This window comes from Ascidia mentula, chromosome 4 (assembly GCF_947561715.1).
Source record: "Ascidia mentula chromosome 4, kaAscMent1.1, whole genome shotgun sequence".
Lineage (NCBI taxonomy): Eukaryota > Metazoa > Chordata > Ascidiacea > Phlebobranchia > Ascidiidae > Ascidia > Ascidia mentula.
This window is the reverse complement of record NC_138569.1, coordinates 6,408,048-6,421,542: the sequence shown is the minus strand read 5'-3', so window position 1 is coordinate 6,421,542 and position 13,495 is coordinate 6,408,048. Positions and strand designations below refer to the sequence as shown.

Sequence of the window (13,495 nt, the reverse complement as noted above, 5' to 3'; positions counted from 1 at the left end):
GATAAAAAAAATGAAAGTGATCGTGGCAGGCTTTAGCAAAACTGGAACCAAATCAATGCATGCTGCTCTTAACCAACTTGGTTATAGCGTGTATGACTTCTTGGATCATGAGTATTATCATCACAAGGAATGGATGGAAATCTTTACCACTGGTGGCAGTACTGAACTATTCAGAAAGATGTACGAGAATGTGGATGCAGTTGTTGCAAGGCCAGTGTTCTCCTTCTGGAAAGAAATACATGAAGCTTTTCCGGAAGCAAAGGTAGTATATTGTGTGCTTTTAAGAAGTTGACTTATAGCGAGAGTAATCAAAAAAAAATTATAAATACAGATTATTTTGACAACACGTGACGAAACAGAGTGGGTGAAGAGTTTTCTGCGACAGATTCGCCGACTTAACGGAGACTGGATGTTCAGATTTGCCAAAACTTTCACCCCAACTGGATACAAAGTCACTCAAGTGATTAAACGGGAAAGTAAGTAGAATCTTTCTCTCATTCATGAATGATATGTTTTATTCTTAGGTTTGTTTGCCTTGCGATTGTTTCCATGGGGCATGTCTCGAAATTAATGTCAGAAAATCCAACTTATTGAAAAGTGAATTTGAAATAAAAAATATGTTCAAAATATATTATTAGATTTTACAATATTTCCAGATTATATTCGATGTGTCGGTAATAGTTTTTCCATAATTGATTTGTTAGTTTTTTTCGAAAAAGTTTTTTACAATTTTTGTTAAGGCAGTGTTTCTTACGGAGGATGGCTTCCTTTTCACTGGAGTGCGCAACCAGCGAACGAAACCGTTCTCAGGGTAAAATACAGACAACATAACACGGACGTGCTGCAGGTACGCACGATTATTTTTTGTTCGAAAACATCGGTTTGATCAACATCTTCATGACGTAATTTTCAAAATTATTTATATAAGCAATCCAGCTTCCGCTGCTAATTTTATGTTATTCTGTATTCGTCAATTCATACATTGGTATGCTAACGAGCGTCGCCAAACTCGAAGGCTTTTGTAGATAAATTATGTAATATGGTATCTTATTAAACACTGCACATTTCTTGATGCTATTTGAAGTAGAAATTACATTGCTTTGTATTTGTTAAAGAATGCACCAAAAGACAAACTGCTGGTGTTTAGTGTAAAAGAAGGGTGGGATCCTCTTTGCAAGTTTCTGGGAGTCGAAGTGCCCGACGTTCCATTTCCAAGAAAAAACGTTAATTCTAACCTGTTGCAGGATGCCGCTGAAAAAATTCCCATTATGGAGAAAATAAATTTCGAAGCAAGGATCGTGTTGATTTTGCTTTGTGTGTTTTCTGGAGCTCTCCTTCTCTCTTATGTGCTGATGTGGTAGTTGACCTTACCTGTATTGCCTCATTCATATGTTTTTGCTTGCTACGAAACGTGCTGATTTTCAATTTGCGTTCCACGTTTTCTGATCTACTAAAACAATAATATTTTTTTTATTTCAGTGTTGAAAAAAACGCATATATTGTTGGTTCTTGCCCATGACCTCCCTTATTTCACATATATCGCAAACATTTGCCTCTTTTCCAATTGATCGCTATTTGATTTTTGATACGTGTTTGACCTCATGTTCTATACCTATATTGCCGATTTGCAAACGAAGTTAAACTTAACTCAGACTCGTATTTCCCTCATCTACACAATCTCACACCTATTTATTTGGAACTAATACAAATAAAATCCTGCAAAAAAATGAGAGTGGTGTGCCTACAAATATTTTCTGATTTCATAAACTTGGAAATCAGTTACTTTCGAATGCATTTTGTTATCACCCTCAAGGAATCAGGTTTCCTTACTTGTAGTTCAAACTCGCTTACGGTTCTTGCTGCAGGAAAGTTTATCATATACGACTCTATTGCTTTTGGCTATTTGTTTCGTGATCAAACGCCTTGGATCGCATATTCAAATAAGTCGGAAAACATTTTGCGATTGCAGCAGTTTGGAATTTACAGTTGTTGAAGCTAACATAAACAGCTGATTTCCTCAAACAAGAGAGCTCGAAAAAGCCTTACATCATCACGATCGGCAAAACGGAAATCCCTTCTGCAGTTGCAACAGCTAGAAATTTACAGTTGTTCAGGCGAAGAGTATTTGCGAAGGCTCGTGTCCGGAAAGAAAATAGTAAATCAGAGTTTTTCAATCGTGTCAGTTTACCAAAAAAGACAATTTTGAGAAACCATTGAGCGAAATAAAGTGGAAACACTATGGCCAAGAAAACGATAAACCAATAGTGCTGTCTGGCCCCGTGTCACAATAATTCAAACAAAATGATCTCAATTTTGTGAGCTGCATAGGGATGACAAATGCGTCGACCAATAAGTGGAAGTCTTTGCCGGGACGTTTGAATGGCAAGATCGTCCATAGTCTCACAAAGATGCACTGATGAGACCTTTTTGAATCAAAGCAGTGGCTATCTGAAGGCAGCTAACAAAATCTTGAAATTGTTGTAACACATCAAAGAAGCAGTTCAATAATGCAGATGCCGAGACAGGGCACGATGCTTGTTTCTTTTGATATTACCACGAAATAAGCCAACGAAACGAACAAACTTATTTATAGATTGGCAACAGTTGATATTTTTTATATGAATCTGTTTCCCATGTCACTAAAGATAACTTCATTACTTCGTTTCCAGTGCGATTTGGCAAACTGTAAAACCATTGTAATCAATAGACTTACATGTAATTTGCAGAAAAGATAGCAAAAATGAAAGTGATCGTGGCTGGCTTTAGCAAAACTGGAACCAAATCAATGCATGCTGCTCTTAGTCAACTTGGTTATAGCGTGTATGACTTCTTGGATCATCAATATTATCATCACAAGGAATGGATGGAAATCTTAACCACTGGTGGCAGTACTGAACTATTCAGAAAGATGTACGAGAATGTGGATGCAGTTGTTGGCAGACCAGTGTTCTGCTTCTGGAAAGAAATACATAAAGCTTTTCCAGAGGCAAAGGTAGTATAATGTGCGTGCTTTTACTAAGCTGACATAGAACGAGAATGATAAAGGAAGATTATAATTACAGATTATTTTGACAATACGTGAAGAATCAGAGTGGGTGAAGAGTTGCATGCGACAGTTTCGCCAAGTTAACGGAGACTGGATGTTCAGGTTTGCCAAAACATTCTCTCCAACTGGATACAAAGTCACTCAATTGTTTAAACGGGAAAGTAAGTACAATCTTTCTCTCATACGTGCAAGTGTCCAAAACATTTTATTAGATCTCATAATATTTTCCAGAGTACCCTCGATAATTTCGGAAATAATTACACAGTTTTGTTTAAAAAAGCTTTCTATGTTTAAGCCAGTGTTGCTTATGGAGCATGGTTTCCTTTTAACTGGAGTGCGCAACCAGTGAATGAAACGATTCTCAGGGTGAAATACAGACAACATAACACAGATGTGTTGCAGGTACACGATTTTGTATTCGTCAATAAATACTTTGTTTATCCTAAACTGCGAAGATTTTAGCAGATAAAAAATTGAATATGAGATGCGCTTTACTAGATCACATTTCCTAATATTATTTGAAACAGGAATTACACTGTTTTGTATTTATTAAGAATGCACCAAAAGACAAACTGCTGGTATTTAGTGTAGAGGAAGGGTGGGATCCTCTTTGCAAGTTTCTGGGAGTCGAAGTGCCCGACGTTCCATTTCCACGAAAAAACGTTAATTGTACAATATGGCAGGATGCCGCTGAAGAAAATCCCATGATGGTGAAAATAAATTTTGAAGCAAGGATCGTGTTGATTTTGCTTTGTGTGTTGTCTGGAGCTCTCCTCATCTCCTATGTGCTGATTTAATAATTGAGCTTACCTGTATTGCTTAAATGATTTATTTGTACTTATTGCTACGAATCGTGTTTATTTCTGTTGAAATTGTTTTGTCTTGACATGCATTGATATAATCCCAATTTTATGCAATTTTAGCATCAAAAGCGAGCGCGTATGTTCTTGGTTCTTGCCCACGGTATCCCTGGGAATATCACAATCATAAGCATTTACCTCTTTACATCTCTTCGACCTCATGTTCTATAACTTTACTCAGACTCCTTTCATCTACACCAGTGTTCCTCAAACTTTTTTATTTTATTTAGCGTTGATTGATGACAGGTTTGAACTCACGACCCTGGGCTAACCAGGCCCAACGCTCTACCAACTGAGCTACAGGAGCTCAGTGGCTTCACGGGGTATATTGTGGCCAAGGTACACTGTTGCACAAGCGCACAACTTGTCAGGCGACCTTTACATGCGTAGAGGATCTCCACCACCGTAATCAGACAACGCAGAAGTAATGCCATCCTTTCGCATAGCAAGGCGGGATCGCCCCACTGCGCAGGCCCTTTATATTTGGCGATCACAGCACTTCTAGTTCAGCATGCGAGAAATGCCCTTTTTGAAGTAGCATAAATTATACAAAGATTGGACTGAATCATTTGGGCTCGTGATTCCCAACCTTTTTGTGGTTCCGTACCACTTGAAAGTAAAATAATTTCGTCATGTACCACCTAATTGAGTGTTACAAAGTAACCTAGGATGAACTATCGAAAATTTGAAATCAGTTACAATTTTTTAAATTCGAACAAAACCCGCAAATTACGGAAAGGTGCTCACGTACCACCTGGAATGCGGTCGCGTACTACTAGTGGTACCACCGGTTGAGAAACACTGACTTACGCTATAAGAGCCCACCAATCGGTCATTTATTTTCTGGCGCCCCCCCAATCGCCCGTTTGGTCTCCAGCGCCTCCCGAACGATTGCAAACGCCCCCAGGGGGGTCCTGGCGCCCACTGATCTACACAATTTGTCACCCTTTCAATTAAGATTCTCAAAAATTACTCAAACCTCTCCCTGGTATGCTGAGATCAAAATAAAATATCATAAAATACTGCAAGGAACAAAAATGCAGCAGCACATACGGTTTGGCGAAAAAGAGCAAAGGAAGCAAGAGTATACATACATATTTTTTTAATAATTTCATTATGTTTTTCTGCGCGATACACTACAAAGTAAATTAACTGTGCATACACAAGTTCCAATGGCATGGACACCGATATAGTGTCAGGCGCAATGTACCGAGTCAGTAACAAACTGAATATTTGATGCATGTTGTTTTAAAAATTTGGCGCATTGATGTAATCAATTTTTAACTTCAACTCTGTGTCCACCTTCTAACGTTGGATATTCATCTTGGTTGGTTTAGACAAGCTGCATGTAAAGCTTGCGCGGATCGCTTGACGGAAATTCTTGTTCATAAACCCATAGATCAAAACGTTAACCAAGCTGTCACAAGAAAATATTTGTTACGGCTTCCACCTTGTTCAACCTGATGCTATGGTGATTGATTCAAATGTAATGTTGACCATGCTGGACATGGTATTGAAAATATTCCTGAAGAAGCTTGTAACAGATATTTTAGACACATACGTTTAAATATAGCTTATATACGAAAATAACCTTCTTTGTCCACTAATACTTTTAACTGTACCTTCATACCCGTGGTAAATTCAAGGCATCAAACGAGAAAACTCTCACCTGTTTGACATGCTGAGGTAGACGCATGTTATCATAGGCGAAGAAATTGTTTGACATGTCAGTGCTTTCGTATAACTCATCAGTACCACCACCAGAAGGGGCACTGAACAATAGTACAAAGTGTCTTATAGTATCAGCATATAAGATTTTTGAGAAGTCCCAAACTTACCCAGTGTCACGGTAAAACCTATTTGCATCATGGTTAGTGTTAGGAAAGCAGAAGTTTCTCGTCTTACGAGTTTACGTTTAGCTGTTGTCTCACGAACACCTTTCGTCCTCTTTCTGTTCGATCGTAGCGTCAAGCCAGCTGCAAGTGTCAAGGCAGTCTACAAAAGAGAGACAGAAAGTATGTTAATCTTAGCAGTTGACCAAACTTTCCTTTTTAGCTTGTTAATAGGATTAAGCGGCTTAAGTTGACATTTCCGCATAAATTTGTAGCAGTTGATTTTGTTCTCATGTTCGCGAAGTATTTTTGTTTGATCTCTATATGTTTTGCTAAATTCAATACCATTTTCACGCAGTAATTTCTAAAAATATAAAAAATAAAACTTATGTAAGCATAAGTAAGTTTAAAATTGCACCACACAGTGCTTTTAATCTGGGGCATTGTAATTTACCATAATTATGTAAGGAAGAACGAAGACCATGGTAAAAATGACCACCAGAGAAGTCAAATTGGGATTTTCTTCGATATCTCGTAGTGTAAGACTGTAAATGTATACTGTGTGTGAGTAGGTGAACACAAACGTCGATGAAAAAAATTCTGCAAAAAAAATACCATGTTACAGTCTTACAAGATGAAATGTTAATCAGAATTGCTCTTCTGGCACTTAGTTTCTAAAGTGTTTATTGGAAACCAACGTTTCGTCTGCCATCCGTCGAGACTTCTCCAGGGTTATGATAGCAGTATAAGATGAAATGTATTTCTGTGAATTTTCCACTCTCAAAAACCTCATAAACATATTTTAAATCCCAACAAAAACCTATTAAACGTGTTTTTAGATTTCATTGCAGTATCCACCAGACAACATATTCGTTATACAATTGCTTTTCTAAAGGATTAAAAATAAAAAATTTATTAATCTTGTTTAGGTTTACTAATAAGAAGCCCAAGCAAAGATGAAAGCTCACTTGGTGTAACAGATGTCAGAACAGCCATGAACCATACTGCCGCCAATCCAAAGTAGACCACTTTGCTTCCCTGACTTTTGTACAGAATCGGCCACTTGATCGCTCTGAATCGTTGCTGGCCGAGGAAAATCAGGTGATAAAGAGAAGAGGTGAATCCGAGTAAATAAAAAATTCCGCCAATAGTCGCTTGAAGGGATCCCCGTAGATCCATCTGGTGTTCGTTCAGTTCATCGGCAGTTGCGTTGATCGTCCAACTGAAGTTGTAGACTGATACACAGAATATTTGCAGGCCTGTGTGGTGCATGCATAAGTTAATTAGTGAAAAAATACCAGTAATAAAACAACATATGACAAGCAAAGTTGAGCCAATTATGAATTGTGTAAGCTGCATACAGATGGCCACTGTTTCGACCTATAAGGTCTCATCAGTGCAGCTGGTGTGACTATCAGAGGTCTTTGCCGGCCAAACAGCCAAGCTTTTGTAGCTTACACAATTCATAAAACAACATTTGTCGGAATAAATATTAAGCAATGGCACGGTTATGTTTATAACTAATATGTATGTAAACATTTATATTACGTGGAAAACAGAGTTTAGAACTTAAAGACTGCAAATAATAATTGCTATCCTTCGGTTTTCTTTCATGTAATCATTAGTCGCCAATGCTGCATTAGCGTGGGTCGCATGTCAAAAGTTCACGAGCGTACGTAAACAAGTGACCAGCACACCCACCTGTAAGCAAGTCGGCCACGGCAAGTGAAGCCTTGATCGTGTTGTAAGTACCACGGAATCCGTTCTTCTTGGTTGCGTTGCACCAGATTACGAATCCGTTACCTAAAACAACAAGTGTTCCAAGTAGAAGGATACCTGCGACGAAAAGGGAGGCGTTCGCCATGTTGCATTTCTGGCATTCGAGCAACGGGATGTCAGCGCAAGATTCCACGGCGTTTTGAGAACAAAAACTCGGAAAACCGCACAAATATGAAACGAGGGTTCGATTGGTTGCAGGTGGGCAACACTGTGCGTGTGTGGAGCGGTTCAACCATATGGCGGTATCGGTCACATTTAGAATTGGGTCAATATTTTGTCCTGGAAGTGCTAAGTGTTGAACTTGACCTTGAAGTTGTTCAGTTAAGTTTACTCCACCCAAATTCGCGTTGTTTGGCATTAGCACATTAGCGTTGCTTTGCTCTGGAAGTTTGTCAACGAAAATGGGTGAAGTTTGAAACGGAACAATAACCGGCAGGGGTTGCACTTCGGGTTTTTCTAGGACCGCATACGTTTCCACAACGATTCTATCAATTATCACCGTATGTGAATAGGAAAACGTGACAGATTCGACGTTAACTTCGAGGTAACTTTGTAGTGCGTGCGTTGTTGAAACGTTACTCGTATGGTTGTTCATTTGTGGATATGATGTTGGCGTGTCGCCTGAAAATACTTCCACAGTTTCTGGTATAAGTTGAGATTCCTCGCCGCTCATTTCTGTAATATCAGTTGCTAAATCAACCTTAAATGTATATTTGTGCGCTTAAGCTGAAAGTCAATTACAAGGATTGCAAAAAGCACTTGAAATTCGGGATTCGTTTCATTATTCGAATTCGGTCTGGCGCATCTTCACTTGGAATAAAGTATTTCTTTCAGTTTAGCGTAAATATTTGCAATAATAGGGATAGATGGTTAGCTGCAATAGCCTTCAACACACCTTCAACACACTATTATCTTTCTTTGATATTTCGCTCGTTTTCTGCAGAATCCCAGTATCCTAAAGCGACAATTTGTCATAAATTGACCTTCTACTATAATCAACAATACTGTAATAACTTATATGTCTCTGGAAAGATTTAGGCGGACAACTGGCTCATATTTACGTCTTGTTTTCGCGTCGCTAAAGCCAAGTGCGTCCCCACAGCACAAAAGCCGATTCCACTAAATACGCTTGGCTGCCATTAATTACAAGCCCGGGAGGCAGTTGGGCAAATCCGCTCTTCCGAAACAAAATGACGTCTTAAGGTTCGGTCGCTATGACGTAGAGCGGCTTCAATTTTCAATCATTCTGGAAAATGACGATTTTGAGTTAAGATGTCCAGTAAGATTTATCCTATGTAGACTTATTGGACAAAAGATGAATTTTTCATGTGAGGTCGGGTGTTGGCCTAATCTTTATTTGTATGAAGACGTGGTTTCCGCACCCAGAGCATTACTTTTTACACTTGATGGAGCGAAACATGTATTGTACAATACGATCATTAGGTTTACAGGCTTCGAATTCCAGCCTTCGCAGCCTTGTTGAATCAGCTGCTTTTTCCCGACAAGTGGGAACGGGATCTTACAAGTCAAACTTCCGGTGAGGTTTGGCTGATTCAGCCAGACTGCAATGCCTGGGCTGCGAAGCCTTTACACCTAATGACCTTGATACGATAGCTGTGATTGCCAAGTAAGGACATCCTGCCAATCATTTGATTGCATGAATTATTACTGCGTTGTACTATACGATGTACATATTCACAGTAAAAACCCTACAAGCTTTAGTTTAAACAGTTTAAAAGGTGTTCGCTATCCAGCAGGCTAAATTGTAATTGCTTTCACCTAATATACTTTATCCTAATACATGAATTTATTGCAGTAGAGTTGTTGCGAAATGTTGTTGCATGAACCATTGACACAAATACATCATATAAAAACAACAACACAGCTTTGTTTATCAAAACAAAATTGCTTTCGCAATTTAGACACAATGATTTGCTCGAACAGTGACTGGGGTGCTTTTGGTCGTACATTCTTTCTGTGGTGCATTTTCAGATGACGATGGCTGAGTAACGAGGAATTTTTTTTCGAAGCAGCAAAGTAAGCTTTCTCGTATCGCGTTACGAAAGTTCTTGTCCATAAATCCGTACACGAGCACGTTGACCAGACTGGAAAAACAAACAAATTTATTTCTGCTAAAAGGAATGGTGAACGTTACGTAGTTTCAAACTAAAAAAGAACAAACCAACTTGTCTCCAGGAATTTCATTTTTATATGTTTAAATTATAACAATTATAAGAACATTTTAAATGCAAATCGTAAACGTACAACCACAAAATGCGTGAAAAGTATGGAGTAAAATAATCTATCATTGTATAAACAGTCAGTGGCAGTACAATATAATATGTTATAGGCTATCGGACGCCGCCATTTTTAGCATGCTGTTACCTGTTAGACATGCTTAGATAAATACAAACGGCAAACGGAGCGGATATTGTTTGACAAGTTAGCACGTTGGTGTAGCTGAGAAGAACAACAACCACCAAGGGAACTAAAGGCAAAAAAATATGGTTATTAAGATGTCACTAAATCATATGTAAAGTATGATTGATATTGGGCCTGAAATGACAAAATTGGGGTTTACTTGCCTTTGTTTCTAACTTCACTTTCTACATTATAGTCATGGAAACTGGTCACCTACCCAAAGTCACAGTAAATCCACATTGCATGATGGCCAGCATTTTGTAAACGTAGACTTCATGCTTGTTCACTCTTTGGCCGTGTATCGATTGAGAAATGTCTTTGGAGCGCTTTCTATACGAATGAAGAACAACGCCAGACCCGATGGTCAATCCACTCTTAAACAAACAATCACAAATTTAAAAAAGTTATGTTTACAAATTTATATAAATGTACCATGTTTAGGTAAAATGCGCACAGGTACGTTTTCGAAAATAAAAAATAGACGAGGTCTCTGTCAACTTTTCCAATATATTTTCCAACAAACACTGCAATTTGCGAGCAAAATTCGTGACACAAAACTGAATTTTCAGTATCTCAGCACAGCGCTGATGGCCGTAGTTCATTCATTGCAATGCTTTGTAGTTTTGGAGATGCAAATTTTCTTGTCTTACCATCACAATATACGGGATAATGAAGACAGCAAGGAACATTAGCATTAGCGGCGTGGAATAGGGTTGGTCTTGCACTTCCTTCAGTGTAAGATTGAAGAGAAATGTTGTTTGCATGTAAGTGTAAACGTACGTGTTTTGAAAGAACGCTGAAAAACAAACGAGAAATTCTATTCTTGCTCTTCAAACAGAAGCAAGACACAAATATTCAACACAAAAAACGGCATTTCTGAACCACAAGACAAATCAGTATCTTTCAAAAAACGTCCTTCGGTTTTTATCAATATTTGTACATAGGCATGGTCAGGCTTGAGTTAGAAAAAAATATTTGTATAAAGACCAGTAAGACAAATAAACCAATCAAAATAAAACTAAAGATTTGGTCACTGATCTGCTTTACTACAAAATATATACAGCCTATACTTACAGAAATTAATTTAAAAAAAAACATGTATACTTACTTGGGAGTACCGACATTAAAATGGCCAAAATCCACACAACTGCAAGGCCGATATAGATCACCTTGCCTCCTTGACTTTTGTACAGGATCGGCCACTTGATCGCTCTAAATCGTTGCTGACTGAGGAAAATCAGGTGATAAAGAGAAGAGGTGAACCCAAGAAAGTAAAATATCCCGCCGACTGTAGCTTGTGGAGAACCCCTTAACTCCCACTGGTGTTCGTTCAATTCATTGGCAGTTGCGTTGATTGTCCAACTGAAGTTGTAAATTGATATACAGAAGATTTGTAGGCCTGAAAAGTATTAAAAGGTGAAATCAAAACGTTGTTCGGGAATCGGGAAATAACTTTGTAGCTATGCAAATGTCGAAACAAGGAAATTGGAAATATAAGTAATAGCATGTTTGAGATCTACATATTTAAACAGCATTCAAAAACTGTCTTTTTTCAATTTTATGGTTTTAAGGGTAGAACACCCTCGACCTTTTTCGCTGCAAAGCACCCTGTTTTTTGCCCAAATAAAGTCGTGGCATTGCGACAATAAGACGTTTTTAGTGCATCATTTTGGTTGTTTACCTGTGAGTAAATCGGCCACGGCCAAAGACGCCTTTATCTTGTTGTAACCGCCGGTAAAGCCGCTCTTGTTGGCCGCATTGCACCAGATGACGAAACCATTGCCCAAAACGATCAGCAACCCAAGTAGAATGATGGCAGCTGCAAATATGGAGGCTGCCCCCATGCTGCAGTCCTGGCATTCAATCAAAGAAACGTTGGCGCAACGCTGCGCAGTATTTGGTGAGCAAAAACTGGGAAGCCCGCATAAGTTGGAAAGAAATTGTTCATCATTCGTTGTTGCACTCGAAACAGTTGTGAAATAACTTGACTTGGACAATTCGGAAGTCATTGCTGGAACGAAACTAAAATTAAATAGGGCAACATTTTCAGTTAAGTTTTTCGGTGAAGTGGTGTTCCATGTCCACATCGTTGGTCCATCATTCGGGGCAGTGGTAGCCACATCAGTGGTATTTGGTTGAATGCTCGTTGCCACAAATGGAAAAAGTACCACCGGGTTTGGTTGCACCGTTGGCGTGGAAGTTAACGGTACTGGGGCCAAAAACCGGTCTATGACAATCGATGTACTTGGGAGATGCGAGGTTATGACCTCAAATGTTAAAGTGGCTAACTGAGCTGGTGCTGTATTGGGAATGAATGGAGATGGGAGAATTCTATCAATGATGAAAGGTTCGGCTATTCTCGGAGTCCACGGTTGTTGTCCGCTCATTATTAACTTTTCAAAACAACACTTTTATGTCAAGACAAACGTAGCTCTTTAAAGCAATTCACAATCACAGGTGATTGGGACACATATAGGCTACTAAAACTGAAACGTTTAAAACGAAATTGTAAGCAAACCATTGTTTTCTTCAAACAAAAAACCCTGCATGTTTCTCAGAAAAAGGTTTCAAAAACATTAACTCTGTCTTCCTAAGTTCTCACACGAATGTTAGCACTCTTGTCTATGGATAGTTCCCACTTTTCACTGACAAAATATGTGTTTAGACTTCATTTATCATTGTTGCGTCCATAAAAAAATAAAATATCAGCAACACTAACTGCCCAGTGTCCACTGTGCTGCACTAAAGACTAAATAAAAATAAAATTTGTACGAGATAAGTTGACATGTAATTACCCGCCTCAGGGCATTGCATCAGTAGCCTATAACTTCCCCGTCTGTGAATGCGTAATTTTCGTGCTTTATTGTTTCTCATTTGAAATGATGGCCCTGCCCTATGACGTAACTCTCTCGTGACTGATATTTTGGTCGCTTGGCGTGTAACTGTTACGGGGCACTTTTCACTAATTTTGTATTCAAATAAGTCGTCAAACAAATGTAACGGAAACAAGCAGAATTGTTAAAACGGTTCGGTTGTCCACAGTAAATGTACCTATTTGACGCTTCTAGTAAAACTTGATTAAAAAATTCTCCAACTTTATGCTTTAAGTAGGTCTATATATTTATTAGTGATGCACCGAAACAGCAATTTTTTTATTCAGCCGAAACCGAATAAACCGAAACTAATTTTGGTATCCATCTCTTTAAAATCGCAATAAATTTAAACAAAACATGTGCTGGAATGCATCTGATCAGATCATACAGCCTTTTATTGGCACGTAAAGAATGCTGTACCAACTTCTTGAAGATCGATGACAAAAACACACTAGTATAGTTTGAACAATGATTCTAAACTTTGCGTATCAGTGTTGCATGCAGTAAAAAAGTTTCGGTTTCGGCCGAATTTTGCAAAAATATTCGGCCGAAACCGAATAATTATAAAAAACTTGGTTTCGGCCGAATAAATTCGACAAACCGAACTTTCGGTGCATCCCTAATATTTATCGGATTTAAATGGCACTTAATTTTCTCAAAAACAAAAATATGAACTGTACAGAG

The 13,495-nt window shown here is 38.5% G+C and overlaps 4 protein-coding genes across 4 annotated transcripts; 2 read left to right on the top strand and 2 right to left on the bottom strand.

Annotated features, from left to right (window-relative positions):
• Positions 1-10: 10 nt before the first annotated feature.
• On the top strand, positions 11-1,550 carry LOC145897300 (uncharacterized). Its single transcript, XM_082985532.1, has 4 exons — positions 11-262; positions 332-476; positions 741-847; positions 1,116-1,550. The coding sequence occupies exons 1-4, from the start codon at positions 11-13 to the stop codon at positions 1,359-1,361; spliced, it is 750 nt and encodes a 249-aa protein (XP_082841658.1). The 3' UTR covers positions 1,362-1,550.
• A 1,190-nt stretch (positions 1,551-2,740) lies between these two features.
• Positions 2,741-3,843, top strand: LOC145897910 (uncharacterized). Its single transcript, XM_082986364.1, has 4 exons — positions 2,741-2,992; positions 3,063-3,207; positions 3,342-3,448; positions 3,601-3,843. The coding sequence occupies exons 1-4, from the start codon at positions 2,741-2,743 to the stop codon at positions 3,841-3,843; spliced, it is 747 nt and encodes a 248-aa protein (XP_082842490.1).
• Positions 3,844-5,211: 1,368 nt separating this feature from the next.
• LOC145897908 (uncharacterized) lies at positions 5,212-8,190 on the bottom strand. The gene is made up of 6 exons (XM_082986363.1): positions 7,440-8,190; positions 6,707-6,997; positions 6,193-6,338; positions 5,745-5,901; positions 5,576-5,678; positions 5,212-5,323 (listed from the first exon to the last, which is right to left on the bottom strand). Exons 1-6 carry the CDS (start codon positions 8,188-8,190, stop codon positions 5,212-5,214), a joined length of 1,560 nt encoding a protein of 519 aa, XP_082842489.1.
• A 1,245-nt stretch (positions 8,191-9,435) lies between these two features.
• On the bottom strand, positions 9,436-12,325 carry LOC145897907 (allatostatin-A receptor-like). Its single transcript, XM_082986362.1, has 6 exons — positions 11,620-12,325; positions 11,047-11,337; positions 10,589-10,734; positions 10,156-10,312; positions 9,903-10,005; positions 9,436-9,622 (listed from the first exon to the last, which is right to left on the bottom strand). Exons 1-6 carry the CDS (start codon positions 12,323-12,325, stop codon positions 9,436-9,438), a joined length of 1,590 nt encoding a protein of 529 aa, XP_082842488.1.
• Between the last annotated feature and the right edge of the window lie 1,170 nt (positions 12,326-13,495).